Source organism: Pristiophorus japonicus, unplaced genomic scaffold (assembly GCF_044704955.1).
Source record: "Pristiophorus japonicus isolate sPriJap1 unplaced genomic scaffold, sPriJap1.hap1 HAP1_SCAFFOLD_1292, whole genome shotgun sequence".
Taxonomy (NCBI): Eukaryota; Metazoa; Chordata; class Chondrichthyes; family Pristiophoridae; genus Pristiophorus; species Pristiophorus japonicus.
In genome coordinates this window covers 50,600-77,500 of record NW_027250959.1, presented here as the reverse complement: position 1 = coordinate 77,500, position 26,901 = coordinate 50,600, and the positions used below count along the sequence as shown (strand labels likewise).

Below are 26,901 nucleotides of genomic sequence, written 5' to 3'. Positions count from 1 at the left end.
ACCCACTCCGTATAACCTCCCACCCCGCCCCCCCCCACCCGTTTGCCGGGGACCAGGACCCCGTTTTCCGGGACAGGGGTCGCGGGGGGCTGCGCGGAGCGACTTTACAAAGTCGCCGCAAGATAGTTTTATAAAAAAATGTACAAATATACAAACCAGGTGCACCGCCGGTGTTCAACGCAAACCGGCCCGGCGACTGGGGGGGGTCGCCGAGGGTTAAAATACCTTTCCCCCCCCCCCGGAATCACTCGACGGGGAACGATATCCCGCCCTCCCCGACACGGAGACTCCCGGGGGGAGGGGGGCAAATCGAGGTCCAGGCTGCAGGGAGCAGGTAGGCCGGGCCAAGCCTGGCATCGAGCGGCTCGGGACCCGGGACCCGGGCAGTGCCCCCCACCCCCCCCCCCAATCGGTGAGACCTCGGACCCGGGGCCAGAGAATGAGCACCCCCTCCCTCAATGGGACTTGAACAGAGAAATATTTCACATCACAAACACAGTTAACGTCGTGAGATGGTGGAACACAACGAATATTGGCTTCACCTGGTCCCACCATGAGGACGCCCCCTCCCTCCATCTCCCTTCCCTCCCTCACTGTCTCCCTCCATTTCCCCTCCTTCACTCTCCCTCCCTCCCTCTTTCCATCCTCCCCCCTCTCCATCGCTCCCCCTCCATCCCTCTCTCCCTCCATTTCCCCTCCCTCCCTCTTTCCATCCTCCCCCCTCTCCATCGCTCCCCCTCCATCCCTCTCCCCCTCCCTCACTCACTCTCCCCTCAGTCTCCCTCCCTCCATCTCCCCTCAGTCTCCCTCCCTCCATCTCCCCTCCCTCCCTCTTTCCATCCTCCCCCCTCTCCATCACTGCCTCCCCCTCCTCTCCGTTGCTCCCTCTCCATCGCTCTCCCCCTCCATTCTCCCCCACCTCTCTCCCTCCCTCGCTCTCCCTCACTCACTGCCTTCCCTCCCCTCTATCTCCCTGCCCTCACTCCCTTCCTCACCCTCACCCTCCCTCCATCTCCCCCTCACTCTCCCTCCATCTCCCCTCCCTCTCCATCCCTCTACTCCTCCCTCTCTTACTCTTACTCCTTCAGTCTCCCTCCCTTCCACCTCTCCTTCCCTCACTCTCTCTCTCCCTTCCCCCCCCTCGCTCTCTTCCCCCACCACTCCCGCCCTCCCTCTCTCTCTCTCTCTCTCTGTTCCCCCTGCCCCCTCGCTCTCCCTCTGCCCGCCCTCTCTCTCTCTGTCTGTCTCACTCTCTCCTTCCCCCCCCCCCCACCAGTTTTCTCGCTGGGCCCACCAAAGCAAAACTGCAAAGAAAGAGGCGGGGGTTTGAACAGACCCAACTCTCCGTAGCTTTAATCGCACAGGGAGGTCCGGCTACAAATAATTAACAAACAATTTTTAAGTTAAGAAACTAACGACCCGCCCACAACTAAAATAATTAATATCTACCCTCGGGGGAGAGGAAGGGGAGGGGGGGGAGGGGAGGGGAGGGGAGGGGAGGGGGGGGGAGGGGAGGGGGGTGGTCGTACGGCGATCCCACCTTCTCCTCGGTCCTCGCGGAGCCGAGGTCCAGCTCAGGTGTTGCGGGTGGAGATGCGGCTGAAGACAGGCAGTCGCTTGGCGGCCTCGACACTGGACAGGGCCTCGAGCCGGCGGCCAGCCGGGGGGTCGGAGGGGCAGTCCGGGGCGGGGCCGGCCGGGGTGGGGGGCTCGGCCCCCTCCAGTGCCCGCAGCTTCAGCGCCAGCGGCAACAGCAGCTCGGCGATGCCTCGGAAGCCGTTGTTGTTGTCGTTGTTGCAGCGGGAGGACGAGGATGCCGAGGAGGAGGAGGAGGAGGAGGAGCAGGGGGCGGAGGGCGAGGGGCTGCCGGGGCAGAGTTCGGGGGTCTCCGAGGCGGAGGAAGAGGAGACGCCGTCGGAGGCGGGCGAGCGGGCTCGGGCGGGGGACGCGGGGTGCCAGGGATCCAGACCCCCGCCGAGACCACCGAATGGCCGGCGGTCGGCTGCGTCCAGCTGGGGCGGGACCAGGCGCCGTTCCCCTTCCTCGTGGATGAAATGGCAGCGGCTGTCGTAGGGGCAAAAGCCCAGCGTGTGGAAGGTGCGACAGTACTCGGTCTTGTACTTGGGGTGTCGGGGCAGCAGGCGGAGTTCGTGCAGCCCGTGGGCAAACTGGCAACGGTCTCCATACTTGCAGCCGGCCGACATGGCAAATCGGCGGCAAAGCTCCGTCTTGTAGAGGTGGAGGCTGGTGCGAAAGCCCGAGGGTTCCAGACCCAGCGCCGGAAACTGCGGGCACAGGGCGGCCAACGGCGGGATGTCTTGCGGGGAGCAGCGGCTCGGCTGGAAGGTCGGCTCCCACGTCGGCACGCACAGCAACAGGTCGTCGGCAGGGTAGGTCTGCGGAGAGAGAGAGAGAGAACGCGGGAGGGAGGGGGGGGTTAACAACACGCAACGCATCCCATCACACGTCAGACCGCAGCTCAATCGCATCTGTGGAACCGAACTCTCGCCTCCGGGTCAGAGGGTGTCGCGGGATCGAGAGTCACCCCAAGAGGGGGCAGGGAGGTGTTGCTACAGTTGCGCAGGGCCTTGGTGAGGCCACACCTGGAGTACTGTGTACAGTTTTGGTCTCCTAACCTGAGGAAGGACATACTTGCTATTGAGGGAGTGCAGCGAAGGTTCACCAGACTGATTCCCGGGATGGCGGGACTGACCTATCAAGAAAGACTGGATCAACTGGGCTTGTATTCACTGGAGTTCAGAAGAATGAGAGGGGACCTCATAGAAACGTTTAAAATTCTGACGGGTTTAGACAGGTTAGATGCAGGAAGAATGTTCCCAATGTTGAGGAAGTCCAGAACCAGGGGACACAGTCTAAGGATAAGGGGTAAGCCATTTAGGACCGAGATGAGGAGAAACTTCTTCACCCAGAGAGTGGTGAACCTGTGGAATTCTCTACCACAGAAAGTAGTTGAGGCCAATTCACTAAATATATTCAAAAGGGAGTTAGATGTAGTCCTTACTACTCGGGGGATCAAGGGGTATGGCGAGAAAGCAGGAATGGGGTACTGAAGTTTCATGTTCAGCCATGAACTCATTGAATGGCGGTGCAGGCTAGAAGGGCCGAATGGCCTGCTCCTGCACCTATTTTCTATGTTTCTATGTTTGAGAACAGGAGCAAGGACTCCAGTTATACAGGGCCTTGGTGAGACCACACCTGCAAAACGACAGACCAGGCTCAGTGAGTGGGCAAAAATTTGGCAGATGGAGTATAATGTTGGAAAGTGTGAGGTCATGCACTTTGGCAGAAAAAAAATCAAAGAGCAAGTTATTATTTAAATGAAGAAAGGTTGCAAAGTGCTGCAGTACAGTGGGACCTGGGGGTTACTTGTGCATGAAACACAAAAGGATAGTATGCAGGTACAGCAAGTGATCAGGAAGGCCAATGTATCTTGGCCTTTATTGCAAAGGGATGGAGTATAAAAGCAGGGAAGTCTTGCTCCAGTTATACAGGGTATTGGTGAGGCCACACCTGGAGTACTGCGTGCAGTTTTGGTCTCCGTATTTACGAAAGGATATACTTGCTTTGGAGGCAGTTCAGAGAAGGTTCACTCGGTTGATTCCGGGGATGAGGGGGTTGACTTATGAGGAAAGGTTGAGGAGGTTGGGCCTCTACTCATTGGAATTCAGAAGAATGAGAGGTGATCTTATCAAAACGTATAAGATTATGAGGGGGCTCGACAAGATGGATGCAGAGAGGATGTTTCCACTGATGGGGGAGACTAGAACTAGGGGGCATGGTCTTAGAATAAGGGGCCGCCCATTTAAAACTGAGATGAGGAGGAATTTCTTCTCTCAGAGGGTTGTAAATCTGTGGAATTCGCTGCCCCAGAGAGCTGTGGAGGCTGGGTCATTGAATATATTTAAGACAGAGATAAACAGTTTCTTAAACGATAAGGGGATAAGGGGGCGGGCTGGGAAGTGGAGCTGAGTCCATGATCAGATCAGCCGCGATCTTATTAAATGGCGGAGCAGGCTCGAGGGACCGAATGGCCGACTCCTGCTCCTATTTCTTATGTTCTTATGTTTTTATTGTGCGCAGTTTTGGTCTCCTTATCTAAGGAAGGATATACTGGCCATAGAGGGAGTGCAGCGAAGGTTCACCAGACTGATTCCTGGGATGGCAGGACTGCCATACGAGGAGAGATTGGGTCGACCAGGCCTGTAATCAGTAGAGTTTAGCAGAATGAGAGGGGGATCTCATTGAAAGGTATAAAATTCTGACGGGGTTGGACAGACTGGATGCGGGAAGGATGTTTCCCCCGGGGCTGGGAAGTCTCGAACAAGGGGTCACACAGTCTCAGGATACGGGGGAGGAAATTTAGGGCCGAGATGAGGAGAAATGTTTTCACTCAGAGGGTGGTGAACCTGTGGAATTCTCTCCCACAGAAGGCTGTGGGGGCCTAGTCACTGAATATATTTAAGAGGGAGACAGATAGATTTCTAGACACAAAAGACATCAAGGGGTATGGGGAGAAAGTGGGAATATGGTGTTGGGATAGAGGATCAGCCATGATCATATTGAATGGCGGTGCAGGCTCGAGGGGCCGAATGGCCTACTACTGGTCCTATTGTCTATGTTTCTATGTTCATAAGCGTGTATTTGGAATGGTTTCTTAGAACACGTTGTGGAACCAACCAGGGAGCAGACTATTTTAGATCCATCACATAAATTTACAGCACGGAAGGAAGGAGGCCATTCGGCCCATCGTGCCCGCTCCGGCCGACCAAGAGCTACCCAGCCTAATCCCACTTTCCCGCTCTGGGTCCGTAGCCCTGTAGGTTACGGCACTTCAGGTGCACATCCAAGTACTGTTCAAATGTGGTGAGGGTTTCTGCCTCTACCACCCTTTCAGGCCGTGAGGTCATGTGTAATTAGACGGGATTAATTAATTATCTCAGAGTAAAGGATCCTCTTGGGAGGAATGATCATAATTTGAAATTCTGCTATACTGAGGGTGAGAAACTTGGCTCACAAATTAGTGTCTTGAACTTAAATAAAGACAAATACAAAGGTATGAAGACAGAGTTGGCTAAAATGGACTGGGAAAATAGATTAAAGGGTAAGACAGTAGATAAGCAGTGGCAGACATTTAAGGAGATATTTCATAACTCTCAGCAAAGATTTATTCCAGTTAGAAAGACTCTAAGAGAAGGATGAACCATTCGTGGCTAACTAAGGCAGTAAAGGATGGGATCAAATTGAAACTAAAGGCAGAGGTTACGAAGTTCAGTGGGAGGCCAGACGATTGGGAAATTTTTAGAAACCAGCAAAGGACGACTAAAAAAATAAGAGAGAGGGAAGATAGATTATGAGAGTAAACTAGCAAGAAATATAAAAACAGATAGTAAGAGTTTCTACAGGTATATAAAAAGGGAGAGAATAGTTAAAGTAAACGTTGGCCCCCTCGAGGATGAGACTGGGGAATTAATAATAGGGACCAGGGAAATGGCAGAGACGTTAAACAAATAGTTTGTATCGGTCTTCTCGGTAGAATTCACTAAAAACATCCCAATAGTGGATAATCAAGGGGCTATTGGGAGGGATGGACTTAAAACAATCACTATCACTAAAGATAAAGTACTCAGTAAAATAATGGGACTAAAGGCAGACAAGTCCCTGGACTGATGGCTTACATCTTAGGGTCTTAAAAGAAGTGACTGCAGAGATAGTGGATGCATTGGTTGTAATCTACCAAAATTCCCTGGATTCTGGGGAGGTCCCAACGGATTGGAAAACTGCAAATGTAACGCCCCTATTTAAGAAAGGAGGGAGACAGAAAGCAGGAAACTATAGACCAGTTAGCCTGACATCTGTCGTTAGGAAAATGCTGGAGTCCATTATTAAGGAAGCAGTAGCTGGACATTTAGAAAATCATAATTCAGTCAAGTAGAGTCAGCATGGTTTTGTGAAAGGGAAATCATGTTTGACAAATTTGCTGGAGTTCTTTGAGGATGTAATGAGCAGGGTGGATCGGGGAACCAGTGGATGTGGTGTATTTGGATTTCCAGAAGGCATTCGATAAGGTGCCACATAAAAGGTTACTGCACAAGATAAAAGTTCACGGGGTTGGTGGTAATATATTAGCATGGATAGAGGATTGGCTAACTAACAGAAAAGAGAGAGTCGGGATAAATGGGTCATTTTCCGGTTGGCAAACAGTGACTAGTGGTGTGCTACAGGGATCAGTTATGGGGCCTCAACTATTTACAATCTATATTAATGACTTGGATGAAGGGACCGAGTGTAATGGAGCCAAGTTTGCTGATGATACAAAGATGGATGGGAAAGCAAGTTGTGAGGAGGACACAAAAAAACTGCAAAGGGATATAGACTGGCTAAGTGATTGGGCAAACACTTGGAGATGGAGTATAATGTGGGAAAATGTGAGGTTATCCACTTTGGTAGGAAGAATAAAAAAGCAAATTATTATTTAAATGGAGAGAGGGGATCTGGGGGTCCTTGTACATGAAATACAAAAAGTTAGTCTGCAGGTATTGTAAGTGATCAGAAAGGCAAATGAAATGTTGGCCTTTATTGCAAGGGGGATAGAGTATAAAAGCAGGGACGTCCTGCTACAACTGTACAGAGTATTGGTGAGGCCACACCTGGAGTACTGTGTACAGTTTTGGTTTCTATATCTACGAAAGGATATACTTGCTTTGGTGGCAGTTCAGAGAAGGTTCACTCGGTTGATTCCTGAGATGAGGGGGTTGCCTTATGAAGAAAGGTTGAGGAGGTTGGGCCTCTACTCATTGGAGTTTAGAAGAATGAGAGGTGATCTTATTGAAACATAAAAGATTATGAGGGGGCTGGACAGGGTGGATGCAGAGAGGATGTTTCCCCCTCGTGGGGGAATCTAGAACTAGGGGGCACAGTCTCAGAATAAGGGGCCGCCCATTTAAAACTGAGATGAGGAGGAATTTCTTCTCTCAGAGGGTTGTAAATCTGTGGAATTCTCTGCCCCAGGCTGGGTCATTGAATATATTCAAGGCTGAGATCGATAGATTCTTGAACTGTAGGGGTGTCAAGGGTTATGGGGAGTGGGCGGGGAAGTGGAGTTGAGGACAAGATCAGATCAGCCGTGATCTTTTTGAATGGCTCGAGGGGCCGAATGGCCGACTCCTGCACTGTCAGAGGGGCAGTACTGAGGGAGCGCCGCTCTGTCGGAGGGGCAGTACTGAGGGAGCCCCGCACTGTCGGAGGGGCAGTACTGAGGGAGCGCCGCACTGTCAGAGGGGCGGTACTGAGGGAGCGCCGCACTGTCGGAGGGGCGGTACTGAGGGAGTGCCGCACTGTCGGAGGGGCAGTACTGAGGGAGTGCCGCACTGTCGGAGGGGCAGTACTGAGGGAGCGCCGCACTGTCGGAGGGGCGGTACTGAGGGAGCGCCGCACTGTCGGAGGGGCGGTACTGAGGGAGCGCCGCACTGTCGGAGGGGCGGTACTGAGGGAGTGCCGCACTGTCGGAGGGGCAGTACTGAGGGAGTGCCGCACTGTCGGAGGGGCGGTACTGAGGGAGCGCCGCACTGTCGGAGGGGCAGTACTGAGGGAGCGCCGCACTGTCGGAGGGGCGGTACTGAGGGAGCGGCGCACTGTCGGAGGGGCGGTACTGAGGGAGTGCCGCACTGTCGGAGGGGCCAACTGTCAAATGAGATGTTAAACCGAGGCCTCATCTGCCCTCTCAAGTGGACATAATGATCCCACGGTACTATTTCGAAAAGCAGGGGAGTTCTCTCCGGTGTCCTGGGGCCAATATTTATCCCTGAACCAACATCACTAAAACCGATGATCTGGGTCATTATCACATCGCTGTGTGTGGGATCTTGCTGTGCGCTAAACGGCTGCCCTACTTTTTACATTCCAACAGTGACTACACTCCAAAAGTACTGGCTGTGAAGTGCTTTGGGACATCCTGAGGTGAAAGGCGCTATATAAACGCAGGTTATTAACAGTTTTGGACATTTAAAGAAAAATGCAAGTTATTTCTTAAAAGGCAGAATATGAATGCAGCAAACTGCTACATTTGCACAGCATCATTTCTCTTGAAGCACCAACATTTTCTCCTTCTCTCTGAAACATGGAACATTGCCCTGGGGTTGGGGGGGGGGGGGGTAAACAAACCAGTGGGTATGTGCAAAACCACTACAAGCAAGGCATCTTTTTGTTGCACAAAAGTAATTGCAGCAGAGTAAGAGACAGGGAAATAAAACAAACGTGCACTTTGAAACTCCCCCCGCCCGAGCGAATTAATCTAAATTCATTGAACAAAAAACTCCCGTGTTTTGAGATAGAAAACAATGCAATAGTTTGCATTCGAGTCAATGCACGGTGCATTTCTTGTTGCATTTGGTGCGAATTGTTTGCAATATTCTCAGCCAAGGCATGGCGCATTATTTTGTTGCGTTTGATGTGAATAGTTTGCAATATTACCGGCTAATGCATAGTGCATTTCTTGTTGCATTGGGTGTGAATAGTTTGAACCAATGCACGGTGCAGTATAACTTGCATTGGGTGTGAATAATTTGAACCAATGCACGGTGCAGTATAACTTGCATTGGGTGTGAATAATTTGAACCAATGCACGGTGCAGTATAACTTGCATTGGATGTGAGTAGTTTGAACCAATGCACGGTGCAGTATAACTTGCATTGGGTGTGAATAATTTGAACCAATGCACGGTGCAGTATAACTTGCATTGGGTGTGAATAATTTGAACCAATGCACGGTGCAGTATAACTTGCATTGGATGTGAATAATTTGAACCAATGCACGGTGCAGTATAACTTGCATTGGATGTGAGTAGTTTGAACCAATGCACGGTGCAGTATAACTTGCATTGGGTGTGAATAATTTGAACCAATGCACGGTGCAGTATAACTTGCATTGGATGTGAATAATTTGAACCAATGCACGGTGCAGTATAACTTGCATTGGATGTGAGTAGTTTGAACCAATGCACGGTGCAGTATAACTTGCATTGGGTGTGAATAATTTGAACCAATGCACGGTGCAGTATAACTTGCATTGGGTGTGAATAATTTGAACCAATGCACGGTGCAGTATAACTTGCACTGGGTGTGAGTAGTTTGAACCAGTGCACGGTGCAGTATAACTTGCATTGGGTGTGAGTAGTTTGAACCAGTGCACGGTGCAGTGCATTGGGTGTGAGTAGTTTGCAATGTTTGCAGCTCACGCACTCAGTCACCTGGAAGAGAAGTTCCTGCAGCCCAGCGCCGTTCATGGCCGGGTTGGGGTCGGGCTCCTCTGGCGGTGAATCTGCCCCCCGCGGGCCGCCGGCCGACTTTGCAAAAGTTTGTTTGCAAAACTTTGATGAACTTTTTCCTTTGCACTTTTGTTCCTCTCTGCAGAAAGTTGCACTTTTTTTGTTTTTAAAAACAACAAAACTTTTTTTTTCGCTACATGTGAAAATGTATCCAAGCGGCGGGCCCGGGAACAGGGGGCGGGGCTGGTGTGGTGGGGGGGAGGGGGGAATGGGCGGGGCCTTCCCCGCGCCAATTCAAATTGGACCAATCAGCGGGCCAGCACACGGCTTCGATTGACAGCGAGCTGGGGAACAGCCGGAGATTGGCGCAGGCGCAGAGCGGTCGGCCCGCCCCCACGTGGGGTTCGAGGGGAAAAAAAAGGGGGCGGAACTAGCCCGCGGGCGGCAGCGAATGGCTGCGGCGGATTCCGCTCCTGCGTCTCGCGCGCTCTCTCTTAAAGGGGCAGTGTCACCACGCCGCCTGCTCGCTCCATGTTCCCCCTGTCTGGCCTGGTCTGCCCCCCCAAGGCCTCCCTGCCTTGTATTTATAGCAACCAGGCCTGGGGGGGGGTTGCAATTAACTATTATTGCATCATTGCCCTAGCAACCAGCCTCACTTTGCACCCACCCTCCCAACCTTTAGGGTCTCTCTTATTGAACAATAATGCATCGAAACATTAAAGTTATCCCGACACTCTCTGAGTTACGCCGCGGCGGGCAACTTGGGCTTTTCCCAGAGAACATTGAAAGACTTGTGTTTATATAGCGCCTTTCACAACCATCGGACACAGAAACATAGAAAATAGGTGCAGGAGCAGGCCATTCGGCCCTTCGAGCCTGCACCGCCATTCAATAAGATCATGGCTGATCATTCACCTCAGTACCCCTTTCCTGCTTTCTCTCCACACCCCCTGATCCCTTTAACCGTAAGGGCCACATCTAACTCCCTCTTGAATATATCTAACGAACTGGCCTCAACAACTCTCTGCGGTAGAGAATTCCACAGGTTCACAATTCCCTGAGTGAAGAAGTTTCTCCTCATCTCAGTCCTAAATGTCCTGAGACTGTGACCCCTGATTCTAGACTCCCCAGCCCGGGGGAAACACCCTCCCAGCATCTACCATGTCAAGCCCGGGGGGTAAGAATTGTGTGTTTCATTGAGATCTTCTAAACTCTATGGAATTTGGAATTCTCTGCCCCAGAGAGCTGTGGAGGCTGGGTCATTGAATGTATTTATGGCGGGGATAGACAGACTTTTGAAAGATACGGGAGTCAAAGGTTATGGGGAGCGGGCAGGGAAGTGGAGCTGAGTCCATGATCGGATCAGCCATGATCGTATTAAATGGCGGAGCAGGCTCGAGGGGCCGAATGGCCGACTCCTGCTCCTATTTCTTGTGTAGAATATCGGCCCAGTCTGCTCAATCTCTCCTGGGATGGGGGGATTGTCTTATGAGGAATCAGTCTGGTGAGCCTTCGTTGCACTCCCTCTATGGCAAGTATAAGAACATAATAACATAAGAATTAGGAGCAGGAGGAGGCCAATCGGCCCCTCGAGCCTGCTCCACCATTTAATGAGATCACGGCTGATCATCGACCTTAACTCCACTTACCTGTCCGATCCCCATATCCCTTGATTCCCCTCGAGTCCTTAGGTAAAGAGACAAAAACTGTACATGGCACAGTTTTCCTGGATTCCGAGGGACTGCCTATGATGATGATGACATAATACTCCAGGTGTGGTCTCACCAGGGCCCTGTATAATTGCAGTAAGACGTCTTTACTCTTATACTCAAATCCTCCTGTAATAAAGGCCAACGTACCATTTGCTTTCTGAATTGCTTGTTGTACCTGCCAGAGATCTGGAGCAAAACCCCACCACCTTGAATAACTGCCATGGAAATATATCGGCCGTTCCTTCATCGTCGCTGGGTCACAATCCTAGAACTCCCTCCCGAACAGCACTGTGGGAGCACCTTTACCGCATGGACTGCAGCGGTTCAAGAAGGCGGCTCACTACCACCTTCTCCAGGGGCAATTAGGGGGATGGGCAATAAATGCCGGTCTTGCCAGCGATGCCTATATCCCAGGAACAAATTTTTACAAAAGGCCCGATGGCCCGAATGGCCTCCTTCTGTCCCCTGTGGTCCGATGATTCTCCCCTGTCAGCCCACCCCTGCTCTTGGGGTTACAAATTCCCCCCTGTTTTGTCGTTCTTAATGTGTGAGGAATGCCAATGAGCTATTCAGCCGTAGGGTGTTACCACCAAGCCCGATAACGCCCATGCCTGAGTACGTTTGAGTCGTGAGCCGGTGCGGCCTCCCCAAGCTAATTTATGACATAAACTCGAGCCCGTCAAAGCATGCTGCCCCGTGTCCCAACTCGCACCGAGTCCCGCTCACCCATCACCCCCTGTGCTCGCTGCCCCGTGTCCCAACTCGCACCGGGTCCCACTCACCCATCACCCCCTGTGCTCGCTGCCCCGTGTCCTAACTCTCACCGTGTCCTATTCACCCATCACCCCCTGTGCTCACTGCCCCGTGTCCTAACTCGCACCGAGTCCCGCTCACCCATCACCCCCTGTGCTCACTGCCCCGTGTCCTAACTCACACCCAGTCCCACTCACCCAACACCCCCTGTGCTCACTGCCCCGTGTCCTAACTCTCACCGTGTCCAATTCACCCATCACCCACTGTGCTCACTGCCCCGTGTCCTAACTCACACCCAGTCCCACTCACCCATCACCCCCTGTGCTCACTGCCCCGTGTCCCAACTTGCACCGAGTCCCACTCACCCATCACCCCCTGTGCTCACTGCCCCGTGTCCTAACTCACACCCAGTCCCACTCACCCATCACCCCCTGTGCTCACTGCCCCGTGTCCTAACTCGCACCGAGTCCCGCTCACCCATCACCCCCTGTGCTCACTGCCCCGTGTCCTAACTCACACCCAGTCCCACTCACCCATCACCCCCTGTGCTCACTGCCCCGTGTCCTAACTCGCACTGAGTCCCGCTCACCCATCACCCGCTGTGCTCACTGCCCCGTGTCCTAACTCACACCCAGTCCCACTCACCCATCACCCCCTGTGCTCACTGACCCGTGTCCTAACTCACACCCAGTCCCGCTCACCCATCACCCCCTGTGCTCACTGCCCCGTGTCCTAACTCTCACCGTGTCCTATTCACCCATCACCCCCTGTGCTCACTGCCCCGTGTCCTAACTCGCACCGAGTCCCACTCACCCATCACCCCCTGTGCTCACTGCCCCGTGTCCTAACTCGCACCCAGTCCCGCTCACCCATCACCCCCTGTGCTCTCTGCCCCGTGTCCTAACTCGCACCCAGTCCCGCTCACCCATCACCTCCTGTGCTCGCTGACCGTGTCCTAACTCACACCGTGTCCCATTCACCCATCACACCAAGCGCTCCTCCAATTTTGGCCTCTTGCTCATTTTCCATCAATTCCCATCGCTCCACCATCGGTGGCCGTGCCTTCAGCTGCCTGGGCCCCAAGCTCTGGAACTCCCTCCCTAAACCTCGCCGCCTCTCTCTCCTCCTTTAAGATGCTCCTTAAAACCGACCTCTGTGACCCAGCTTTTGGTCGCCTGTCCCTAATATCTCCTTATGTGGCTTGGGGTCAAATTTAGTTTGATAATTGCTCCTGTGAAACGTCACGGGACGTTTTACTACATTAAAGGCGCTATATAAATCAGGCTGTTTATGAGTTCTCACCTGCTCATTACCTTGACACACTTCCTGCAAACTGTTCCACAACTTATTTTTGAAAATCTCTCTCCGCTCATCCTCTCCTGAAGGTGCTGATTGTTAAATTAGGTACCTGCTTTTCCCTGTCTTTCTCTCAGCCAAAACAGACGATTGGGTCATTATCACGTTGCTGTGTGTGGGAGCTTGCTGTGCACAAATTGGCTGCTGCGTTTCCACATTACAACAGTGACTACACTCCTCCCAAAAAAGTATCTCATTGCTTGGGACGTCCCAGGGTGGTACAGGCGCTATAGAAATGCAAGTCTCTCTTTTTGTATTCTTTCCCCTTCCTCCTATTACATTCTCTCGCTCTGACTCCTTCTCTCTCACTTTATTTCCCCCTCTCTCACTTTATTTCCCCCTCTCAAGTTCTCTCTCTTTGTTTCCTCACACCTCCTGTTTGTTTGGTTTGTCCCCTCTCCCTTATCTCAGCAAAAACAGTGTTCTAAACAAGTACACTTAAACTCAATCTTGCAGCAAAATTCATGGCTACAGATCTGATAGGGGAGAGGGAGACACTCCGAAGTGCATTGCACAATTGCAGCAAATTTAATTTAATTCATATTTCAGGTTTTGCATTCGTAATTAATGTTGAAGTTAGACCCTAAAATCTGTGCTCCAGGTGAGGCTCGAACTCACAACCTCGGCATAGCTCGCCGCCCGCACTGCTCTATAAGTACCGCGCGCTAACCGATTGCGCCACTGGAGCCGCGATTTGTTGCAATTACAGTCAGATAGTGAGACAAGTTCCGCACTAAGTGCACCGTCTGCAGCAGGAGCTTTGCATTGCAGAGTAAACCTTGCAATCAGATAGTCCGACCTCCCCCCACTTCACAGACCACAGGCAACCCCACCACCACACACAGACACATACCCCAACTCCCCAAAACCCCCCACACACACCCCAACTCCCCCCACACACCCCCACTCACACCCCAACTCCCCAAAACACCACCCACACATACCCCAACTCCCCAAAACCCTCCACACACACCCCAACGCCCCCCACACACAGACACATACCCCAACTCCCCCAACACCACCCACACCCCAACTCCCCCCACACACCCCAACTCCCCCACACACACCACCACACACACAGACACATACCCCAACTCCCCAAAACCCTCCACACACACCCCAACTCCCCCACACACAGACACATACCCAACTCCCCCAACACCACCCACACCCCAACTCCCCAAAACCCCCCACACACACCACCACACACACAGACACATACCCCAACTCCCCAAAAACCCCACACACACCACCACACACACAGACACATACCCCAACTCCCCAAAAAACCCCACACACACCACCACACACACAGACACATACCCCAACTCCCCAAAAACCCCCACACACACCCCAACTCCCGCACACACAGACACATACCCCAACTCCCCCAACACCACCCACACCCCAACTCCCCCCACACACACCACCACACACACAGACACATACCCCAACTCCCCCAACACCACCCACACCCCAACTCCCCCCACACACCCCAACTCCCCCACACACACCACCACACACACAGACACATACCCCAACTCCCCAAAACACCACCCACACCCCAACTCCCCAAAACCCCCCACACACACCCCAACTCCCCCCACACATACCCCAACTCCCCCACACACAGACACATACCCCAACTCCCCAAAAACCCCCACACACACCCCAACTCCCCCCACACATACCCCAACTCCCCCACACACAGACACATACCCCAACTCCCCCAACACCACCCACACCCCAACTCCCCCCACACACCCCAACTCCCCCCACACACCCCAACTCCCCAAACCCCCCACACACACCCCAACTCCCCCCACACACCCCAACTCCCCAAAACCCCCACACACACCCCAACTCCCCCCACATACCCCAACTCCCCAAAACCCCCCACACACACCCCAACTCCCCCCACACACCCCAACTCCCCCCACACACCCCAACTCCCCAAAAACCCCCACACACACCCCAACTCCCCCCACACACCCCAACTCCCCAAAACACCACCCACACTCCAACTCCCCAAAACCCCCCACACACACCACCACACACACAGACACATACCCCAACTCCCCAAAACACCACCCACACCCCAACTCCCCAAAACCCCCCACACACACCCCAACTCCCCCCACACATACCCCAACTCCCCCACACACAGACACATACCCCAACTCCCCAAAAACCCCCACACACACCCCAACTCCCCCCACACATACCCCAACTCCCCAAAACCGCACACACACACCCCAACTCCCCAAAACCCCCCCCCACACACCCCAACTCCCCCCACACATACCCCAACTCCCCAAAACCGCACACACACACCCCAACTCCCCCCACACATACCCCAACTCCCCAAAACCGCACACACACACCCCAACTCCCCAAAAAACCCCACACACACCCCAACTCCCCCCACACATACCCCAACTCCCCAAAACCGCACACACACACCCCAACTCCCCAAAACCGCACACACACACCCCAACTCCCCAAAACCGCACACACACACCCCAACTCCCCAAAAACCCCCACACACACCCCAACTCCCCCCACACATACCCCAACTCCCCCACACACAGACACATACCCCAACTCCCCCAACACCACCCACACCCCAACTCCCCCCACACACCCCAACTCCCCAAAACCCCCCACACACCCCAACTCCCCCCACACATACCCCAACTCCCCAAAACCCCACACACACACCCCAACTCCCCCCACACATACCCCAACTCCCCAAAAACCCCCCCACACACCCCAACTCCCCCCACACACACCCCAACTCCATCCACACATACCACAACTCCCCAACTCCTCCCACACATACCCCAACTCCCCAAAATCCCCCACACACACCCCAACTCCCCCCACACACACCCCAAATCCTGCCACACATACCACAACTCCCCAACACCCCCCACACACACCCCAACTCCCCCCAAACATACCACAACTCCCCAACACCCCCCACACACACCCCAACTCCCCCCACACATACCCCAACTCCCCAACACCCCCCACACACACCCCAACTCCCCCCACACATACCCCAACTCCCCCAACACCCCCCACACACCCCACACACAGACACATACCCCAACCCCCCCCAAGACACACACACAGACACATACCCCAACTCCCCAAAACCCCCCACACCCCAACACCCCCCACACACCCCACATACAGACACATACCCCAACTCCCACAACACCCCCCCACACACCCCAACTCCCCAACACCCCCACACCCCAACTCCCCAACACACCCCACACACACCCCAACTCCCCTACACCCCCCTCACATACCCCAACTCCCCAAAAAAGCCCACACACTCCAACTCCCCCAACACCCCCCACACACCCCACACACAGACACATACCCCAACCCTCCCACCACACACCCCAACTCCCCCCACACACACCCCAATTCCCCCCACACATACCCCAACTCCCCCAACACACCCCACACACAGACACATACCCCAACCCCCCCACCACACACACACAGACACATACCCCAACTCCCCCAACACCACCCACACCCCAACTCCCCCCACACATACCCCAACTCCCCCAACACACCCCACACACAGACACATACCCCAACCCCCCCCACCACACACACACAGACACATACCCCAACTCCCCCAAAACACACCCCAACTCCCCAAAACTCCCCCCACACACCCCAACACCCCCCACACACACCCCAACTCCCCCCACATATACCCCAACTCCCGCAACACCCCCCACACACCCCACACACAGACACATACCCCAACCCACCCCCCCCCCACCACACACACACAGACACATACCCCAACTCCCCCCAAAAAAACCACACCCAACACCCCCCACACACAGACACACACCCCAACTCCCCCAACACCCCTACACCCCAACTCCCCAACACCCCCCACACACACCCCAACTCCCCCCACACACACCCCAACTCCCCAACACCCCCCACACACCCCACATACAGACACACACCCCCACACCCCCCAACACCCCCCACACACACCCCAACTCCCCCCACACACCCCCACTCACACCCCAACTCCCCAAAACACCACCCACACATACCCCAACTCCCCAAAACCCTCCACACACACCCCAACTCCCCCCACACACAGACACATACCCCAACTCCCCAAAACACCACCCACACCACCACACACAGACACATACCCCAACTCCCCCAACACCACCCACACCCCAACTCCCCCCACACACCCCAACTCCCCCACACACACCACCACACACACAGACACATACCCCAACTCCCCAAAACCCTCCACACACACCCCAACTCCCCCACACACAGACACATACCCCAACTCCCCCAACACCACCCACACCCCAACTCCCCAAAACCCCCCACACACACCACCACACACACAGACACATACCCCAACTCCCCAAAACCCCCCACACACACCACCACACACACAGACACATACCCCAACTCCCCAAAACCCCCCACACACACCACCACACACACAGACACATACCCCAACTCCCCAAAAACCCCCACACACACCACCACACACACAGACACATACCCAAACTCCCCAAAAACCCCCACACACACCCCAACTCCCCCACACACAGACACATACCCCAACTCCCCCAACACCACCCACACCCCAACTCCCCCCACACAGACTACCACACACACAGACACATACCCCAATTCCCCCAACACCACCCACACCCCAACTCCCCCCACACACCCCAACTCCCCCACACACACCACCACACACACAGACACATACCCCAACTCCCCAAAACCCTCCACACACACCCCAACTCCCCCCACACACACCCCAACTCCCCCACACACACCACCACACACACAGACACATACCCCAACTCCCCCAACACCACCCACACCCCAACTCCCCCCACACACCCCAACTCCCCCACACACACCACCACACACACAGACACATACCCCAACTCCCCAAAAACCCCCACACACACCCCAACTCCCCCCACACATACCCCAACTCCCCCACACACAGACACATACCCCAACTCCCCCAACACCACCCACACCCCAACTCCCCCCACACACCCCAACTCCCCAAAACCCCCCACACACACCCCAACTCCCCCCACACACCCCAACTCCCCAAAACCCCCCACACACACCCCAACTCCCCCCACACACCCCAACTCCCCAAAACCCCCCACACACACCCCAACTCCCCCCACATACCCCAACTCCCCAAAACCCCCCACACACACCCCAACTCCCCCCACACACCCCAACTCCCCAAAAACCACCACACACACCCCAACTCCCCCCACACACCCCAACTCCCCAAAACACCACCCACACTCCAACTCCCCAAAACCCCCCACACACACCACCACACACACAGACACATACCCCAACTCCCCAAAACACCACCCACACCCCAACTCCCCAAAACCCCCCACACACACCCCAACTCCCCCCACACATACCCCAACTCCCCCACACACAGACACATACCCCAACTCCCCAAAAACCCCCACACACACCCCAACTCCCCCCACACATACCCCAACTCCCCAAAACCGCACACACACACCCCAACTCCCCAAAACCCCCCCCACACACCCCAACTCCCCCCACACATACCCCAACTCTCCAAAACCGCACACACACCCCAACTCCCCAAAAACCCCCACACACACCCCAACTCCCCCCACACATACCCCAACTCCCCAAAACCGCACACACACACCCCAACTCCCCAAAACCGCACACACACACCCCAACTCCCCAAAACCCCCCACACACACCCCAACTCCCCCCACACATACCCCAACTCCCCCACACACAGACACATACCCCAACTCCCCCAACACCACCCACACCCCAACTCCCCCCACACACCCCAACTCCCCCACACACAGACACATACCCCAACTCCCCCAACACCACCCACACCCCAACTCCCCCCACACACCCCAACTCCCCAAAACCCCCCACACACCCCAACTCCCCCCACACATACCCCAACTCCCCAAAACCCCACACACACACCCCAACTCCCCCCACACATACCCCAACTCCCCAAAACCCCCCACACACACCCCAACTCCCCCCACACACACCCCAACTCCATCCACACATACCACAACTCCCCAACTCCTCCCACACATACCCCAACTCCCCAAAACCCCCCACACACACCCCAACTCCCCCCACACACACCCCAACTCCATCCACACATACCACAACTCCCCAACTCCTCCCACACATACCCCAACTCCCCAAAACCCCCCACACACACCCCAACTCCCCCCACACACACCCCAAATCCTGCCACACATACCACAACTCCCCAACACCCCCCACACACACCCCAACTCCCCCCACACATACCACAACTCCCCAACACCCCCCACACACACCCCAACACCCCCCACACATACCCCAACTCCCCAACACCCCCCACACACACCCCAACTCCCCCCACACATACCCCAACTCCCCCAACACCCCCCACACATCCCACACACAGACACATACCCCAACTCCCCAAAACCCCCCACACCCCAACACCCCCCACACACCCCACATACAGACACATACCCCAACTCCCACAACACCCCCCCACACACCCCAACTCCCCAACACCCCCACACCCCAACTCCCCAACACACCCCACACACACTACAACTCCCCTACACCCCCCTCACATACCCCAACTCCCCAAAAAAACCCACACACTCCAACTCCCCCCACACATACCCCAACTCCCCCAACACCCCCCACACACCCCACGCACAGACACATACCCCAACCCTCCCACCACACACCCCAACTCCCCCCACACACACCCCAACTCCCCCCACACATACCCCAACTCCCCCAACACACCCCACACACAGACACATACCCCAACCCCCCCCACCACACACACACAGACACATATCCCAACTCCCCCAACACCACCCACACCCCAACTCCCCCCACACATACCCCAACTCCCCCAACACACCCCACACACAGACACATACCCCAACCCCCCCCCACCACACACACACAGACACATACCCCAACTCCCCCAACACACACCCCAACTCCCCAAAACTCCCCCCACACACCCCAACACCCCCCACACACACCCCAACTCCCCCCACACATACCCCAACTCCCGCAACACCCCCCACACACCCCACACACAGACACATACCCCAACCCACCCCCCCACCACACACACAGACACATACCCCAACTCCCCCCAAAAAAACCACACCCCAACACCCCCCACCCACAGACACACACCCCAATTCCCCCAACACCCCTACACCCCAACTCCCCAACACCTCCCACACACACCCCAACTCCCCCCACACACACCCCAACTCCCCAACACCCCCCACACACCCCACATACAGACACACACCCCCACGCCCCCCAACACCCCCCACACACACCCCAACTCCCCCCACACACACCCCAACTCCCCAACACCCCCCCCACACACACAGTCACAGCCCAACTCCCCAAACCCCCCCCCACACCCCAATTCCCCCAAACCCCCCACACATACCCCAACTCCCCAAAACCCCCACACACCCCAACTCCCCAACACCGCCCACACATACCCCAACTCCCCAACATCCCCCCACACACCCCAACTCCCCAAAACCCCCCACACACTCCCCAACACCCCCCACACACACCCAAACACCCCCACACACACCCCAACTCCCCAACACCCCCCACACACACCCCAACTCCCCAACAACCCCCCACACACACCCCAACTCCCCAACAACCCCCCACACACACCCCAACTCCCCAACACCCCCCCCACACACCCCAACTCCCCAACATCCCCCCACACACCCCAACTCCCCAAAACCCCCCACACACTCCCCAACACCCCCCACACACACCCAAACACCCCCACACACACCCCAACTCCCCAACACCCCCCACACACACCCCAACTCCCCAACAACCCCCCACACACACCCCAACTCCCCAACAACCCCCCACACACACCCCAACTCCCCAACTCCCCCCACACACACCCCAACTCCCCAACACCCCCCCCACACACACAGTCACAGCCCAACTCCCCAAACCCCCCCCCACACCCCAATTCCCCCAAACCCCCCACACATACCCCAACTCCCCAAAACCCCCACACACCCCAACTCCCCAACACCGCCCACACATACCCCAACTCCCCAACATCCCCCCACACACCCCAACTCCCCAAAACCCCCCACACACTCCCCAACACCCCCCACACACACCCAAACACCCCCACACACACCCCAACTCCCCAACACCCCCCCACACACCCCAGCTCCCCAACACACCCCAACACCCCAACTCCCCAACACCCCCCACACCCCAACTCCCCCCCCAAAAAAACCACACACCCCAACTCCCCAAAACTCCCCCCACACACCCCAACACCCCCCACACACACCCCAACTCCCCCACACACACAACCCAACTCCCCCCACACACACACCCCAACTCCCCCCACACACACCCCAACTCCCCCCACACATACCCCAACTCCCCCAACACCCCCCACACACCCCACACACAGACACATACCCCAACCCACCCCCCACCACACACACACAGACACATACCCCAACTCCCCCCAAAAAAAACACACCCCAACACCCCCCACACACAGACACACACCCCAACTCCCCCAACACCCCCTACACCCCAACTCCCCAACATCCCCCACACACACCCCAACTCCCCCCACACACACCCCAACTCCCCAACACCCCCCACACACCCCACATACAGACACACACCCCCACACCCCCCACACACACCCCAACTCCCCCCACACACACCCCAACTCCCACCACACACCCCCCAACTCCCCAACACCCCCCACACACACACACAGACACACCCCAACTCCCCAAACCGCCCCCACACCCCAATTCCCCCAAACCCCCCACACATACCCCAACTCCCCAAAACCCCCACACACCCCAACTCCCCAACACCCCCCACACATACCCCAACTCCCCAACACCCCCCCCACTCACCCCAACTCCCCAACACCCCCCCCACACACCCCAACTCCCTACACCCCCCACACACCCCAACTCCCCAACACCCCCCCCACACACCCCAACTCCCCTACACCCCCCACACACCCCAACTCCCCAACACCCCCCACACACACCCCAACTCCCCAACACCCCCCCACACACCCCAACTCCCCTACACCCCCCCACACACCTCAACTCCCCAACACACCCCCACACACACCCCAACTCCCCAACACTCCCCCCACACACCCCCCAACTCCCCCCCACACACCCCAACTCCCCTACACCCCCAAACACACCCCAACTCCCCTACACCCCCCCCCCACACACCCCAACTCCCCAAAACCCCCACACACTCCCCAACACCCCCCACACACACCCAAACACACCCCAACTCCCCACACCCCCACTCACACCCCAACTCCCCAACACCCCCCACACACCCCCCAACTCCCCAACACCCCCCACATACACCCCAACTCCCCAACAACCCCCACACACACCCCAACTCCCCAACAACCCCCCCACACACACCCCAACTCCCCAACACCCCTCCCACACACCCCAACTCCCCAACACACCCCAACACCCCAACACCCCAACTCCCCAACACCCCCCACACCCCAACTCCCCAACACTCCCATACACACACCCCAAACTCCCAACACCCTCCACACACACCCCAACTCACCAACAACCCCCACACACACCCCAACTCCCCAACACCCCCCACACACACCCCAACTCCCCAACACCACCCACACACACCCCAACACCCCAACACCCCAACACCCCCCACACACACCTCAACTCCCCAACACCCCCCACACACAACCCAACTCCCCAACACCCCCCACACACACCCCAACTCCCCAACACTCCCCCACACACCCCACATACAGACACAGACACATACCCCAACTCCCCCAACACCACCCACACACACCCCAACTCCCCAACACCCCCCACACACACCCCAACTCCCCAACACCCCCCACACACACCCCAACTCCCCAACAATCCCCACACATACCCCAACTCCCCAACACGCCCCCACATACCCCACATACAGACACACAGACACACACCCCAACTCCCCCCACACACCCCACACGCAGACACACACCCCAACACCCCAACACCCCCCCACACACCCCAACATCTCCCACACACACACCCCAACTCCCCAACACCCCCCACACACACACCAACACCCCCCCACACACCCCAACACCCCCCATACACACCCCAACTCCCCCCACACACACCCCAACTCCCCAACACCCCCCACACACACCCCAACTCCCCAACACCCCCCACACACACCCCAACTCCCCAACACTCCCCCACACACCCCACATACAGACACACAGACACATACCCCAACTCCCCCAACACCCCCCACACCTCCCACACCCAACTCCCCACACAGACCCCAACACCCCAACTCCCCAACACCCCCCAACTCCTCAACACCCCCCACACACACCCCAACTCCCCAACACCCCCCACACACACCCCAACTCCCCAACACCCCCCACACACACCCCAAATCCCCAACACCCCCCACACACACCCCAACTCCCCAACCCCCCCACACACCCCAACTCCCCAACACCCCCCAACACTCCTCCACATACCCCACATACAGACACACAGGCACACACCCCAACTCCCCCCACACCCCCCACACACAGACACACACCCCAACACCCCCCCCACACACCCCAACACCCCCCACACCCAACTCCCCACACATACCCCAAAACCCCTCACACACCCCACACACACCCCAACACCCCACATACACCCCAACACCACAACCCACACCCGAACTCCCCAGTGTTTTAAATCAGAACTGCCCCGCACATTATCAAATACTTCATCACTTTTCACATGAAACACTCAGAAGTCAAATCCTGGCTGCCCCCCCCAACACACACACACATCTCTGCATCGCCAGCAGGGCTACAGATCATTTGGGACCATCCCCATCTCGTCAACAGAGTAAGGGTCAGCAATTCTCTCAAACATCACTGACGGTATTCAAATTGCAATTATTTTCATCAAGGAGGTCATCCAGCCCCTCGAGCCTGTTACATTAGGAACAGCAGGAGGCCATTCAGCCCCTCGAGCCTGTTACATTAGGAACAGGAGGAGGCCATTCAGCCCCTCGAGCCTGTTACACAGGAACAGGAGGAGACCATTCAGCCCCTGGAGCCTGTTACATTAGGAACAGGAGGAGGCCGTTCAGCCCCTCGAGCCTGTTACATTAGGAACAGGAGGAGGCCATTCAGCCCCTCGAGCCTGTTACATTAGGAACAGGAGGAGGCCATTCAGCCCCTCGAGCCTGTTACATTAGGAACAGGAGGAGGCCATTCAGCCCCTCGAGCCTGTTACACAGGAACAGGAGTAGGCCATTCAGCCCCTCGAGCCTGTTACATTAGGAACAGGAGGAGGCCATTCAGCCCCTCGAGCCTGTTACATTAGGAACAGGAGGAGGCCGTTCAGCCCCTCGAGCCTGTTACATTAGGAACAGGAGGAGGCCATTCAGCCCCTCGAGCCTGTTACATTAGGAACAGGAGGAGGCCGTTCAGCCCCTCGAGCCTGTTACATTAGGAATAGGAGGAGGCCATTCAGCCCCTCGAGCCTGTTACATTAGGAACAGGAGGAGGCCATTTAGCCCCTCGAGCCTGTTACATTAGGAACAGGAGGAGGCCATTCAGCACCTCGAGCCTGTTACATTAGGAACAGGAGGAGGCCATTCAGCCCCTCGAGCCTGTTGCACAGGAACAGGAGGCCATTCAGCCCCTCGAGCCTGTTACATTAGGAACAGGAGGAGGCCATTCAGCCCCTCGAGCCTGTTATGTAGGAACAGGAGGGGGCCATTCAGCCCCTCGAGCCTGTTACATTAGGAACAGGAGGAGGCCATTCAGCCCCTCGAGCCTGTTATGTAGGAACAGGAGGATATCAGAAATCATCAGCTCCAGTGGCGCAATCGGTTAGCGCGCGGTACTTATACAGCAGTGCGGGCAGTGAGCTATGCCGAGGTTGTGAGTTCGAGCCTCACCTGGAGCACAGATTTTGCTTCCAAACACAATGAAATAGAAGAGAATTGCATTCGCACTGGGTCCATAGCCGAGTGGTGGTGGTTGGGGGGGGGGGGAAACGGATAGGTTTTATAAACAGGAGCGGTGTGCGTGACACTAAAAGTGTGAGGTAATGCATTTGGGGAGGGTTAACAAGGAAAGGAATACACAATAAATGGTCAGACACTGAGTGATTAAGTGAGTGGGCAAAAATTTGGCAGATGGAGTATAATGTTGGAAAGTGTGAGGTCATGCACTTTGGCAGAAAAAAAATCAAAGAGCAAGTTATTATTTAAATGCAGAAAGATTGCAAAGTGCAGTACAGCAGGACCTGGGGGTACTTGTGCATGAAACACAAAAGGATAGTATGCAGGTACAGCAAGTGATCAGGAAGGGCCAATGGAATCTTGGCCTTTATTGCAAAGGGGATGGAGTATAAAAGCAGGGAAGTCTTACTACAGTTATACAGGGTATTGGTGAGGCCACACCTGGAGTACTGCGTGCAGTTTTGGTTTCCATATTTACGAAAGGATATACTTGTATTGGAGGCAGTTCAGAGAAGGTTCACTCGGTTGATTCCAGAGATGAGGGGGTTGACTTATGAGGAAAGGTTGAGTAGGTTGGGCCTCTACTCATTGGAATTCAGAAGAATGAGAGGTGATCTTATCGAAACATATAAGATTATGAGGGGGTTTGACAAGGTGGATGCAGAGAGGATGTTTCCACTGATGGGGGAGACTAGAACTAGGGGGCATGGTCTTAGAATAAGGGGCTGCCCATTTAAAACTGAGATGAGGAGGAATTTCTTCTCTGAGGGTTGTAAATCTGTGGAATTCGCTGCCTCAGAGAGCTGTGGAGGCTGGGACATTGAATAAATTTAAGACAGAGATAGACAGTTTCTTAAACGATAAGGGAATAAGGGGTTATGGGGAGCGGGCAGGGAAGTGGAGCTGAGTCCATGATCAGATCAGCCATGATCGAATTAAATGGCGGAGCAGGCTCGAGGGGCCGTATGGCTGACTCCTGCTCCTATTTCTTATGTTCTTATGTGTAGAGGCGCAGAGGGACCTTGGAGTGCAGGTCCACAGATCCCTGAAGGTAGCAGGCCAGATAAGGTGGTTAAGGTCCACAAGATCCTGCAAATCCCCTGGGAGGACAGACGCACCAACGTTAGCGTCCTCGACCAGGCCAACAGCCCCAGCATCGAAGCACTGACCACACTCGACCAGCTCAGCTGGGCAGGGCCACATTGTCCACATGCCTGACACGAGACTCCCAAAGCAAGCGCTCTACTCGGAACTCCTTCACGGCAAACGAGCCAAAGGTGGGCAGAGGAAACGTTACAGGGACACCCTCAAAGCCTCCCTGATAAAGTGCAACATCCCCACCGACACCTGGGAGTCCCTGGGCCCAAAGACCAGTCCGCCCTAAGTGGAGGAAGTGCATCCGGGAGGGCGCTGAGCACCTCGAGTCTCGTCGCCGAGAGCATGCAGAAACCAAGCGCAGGCAGCGGAAGGAGCGTGCGGCAAACCAGTCCCACCCTCCCCTTCCCTCTGTCCCACCTGTGACAGGGACTGTGGTTCCCGTATTAGACTGTTCAGCCACCTAAGGACTCATGTTAAGAGTGGAAGCAAGTCTTCCTCGAT

The 26,901-nt window shown here is 55.7% G+C and overlaps 1 protein-coding gene and 2 non-coding genes across 3 annotated transcripts; 1 reads left to right on the top strand and 2 right to left on the bottom strand.

Moving 5' to 3' along the window:
- Window positions 1-1,543: 1,543 nt before the first annotated feature.
- Window positions 1,544-9,388, bottom strand: LOC139242278 (mRNA decay activator protein ZFP36L2-like). The gene is made up of 2 exons (XM_070870308.1): window positions 9,266-9,388; window positions 1,544-2,396 (listed from the first exon to the last, which is right to left on the bottom strand). Exons 1-2 carry the CDS (start codon window positions 9,299-9,301, stop codon window positions 1,575-1,577), a joined length of 858 nt encoding a protein of 285 aa, XP_070726409.1. The 5' UTR covers window positions 9,302-9,388; the 3' UTR covers window positions 1,544-1,574.
- Window positions 9,389-13,697: 4,309 nt separating this feature from the next.
- trnai-uau (transfer RNA isoleucine (anticodon UAU)) lies at window positions 13,698-13,792 on the bottom strand. The gene is made up of 2 exons: window positions 13,755-13,792; window positions 13,698-13,733 (listed from the first exon to the last, which is right to left on the bottom strand). It is a non-coding gene; the product is annotated as a tRNA-Ile (tRNA).
- Window positions 13,793-25,149: 11,357 nt separating this feature from the next.
- On the top strand, window positions 25,150-25,244 carry trnai-uau (transfer RNA isoleucine (anticodon UAU)). Its single transcript has 2 exons — window positions 25,150-25,187; window positions 25,209-25,244. It is a non-coding gene; the product is annotated as a tRNA-Ile (tRNA).
- The last annotated feature ends 1,657 nt before the right edge of the window (window positions 25,245-26,901 follow it).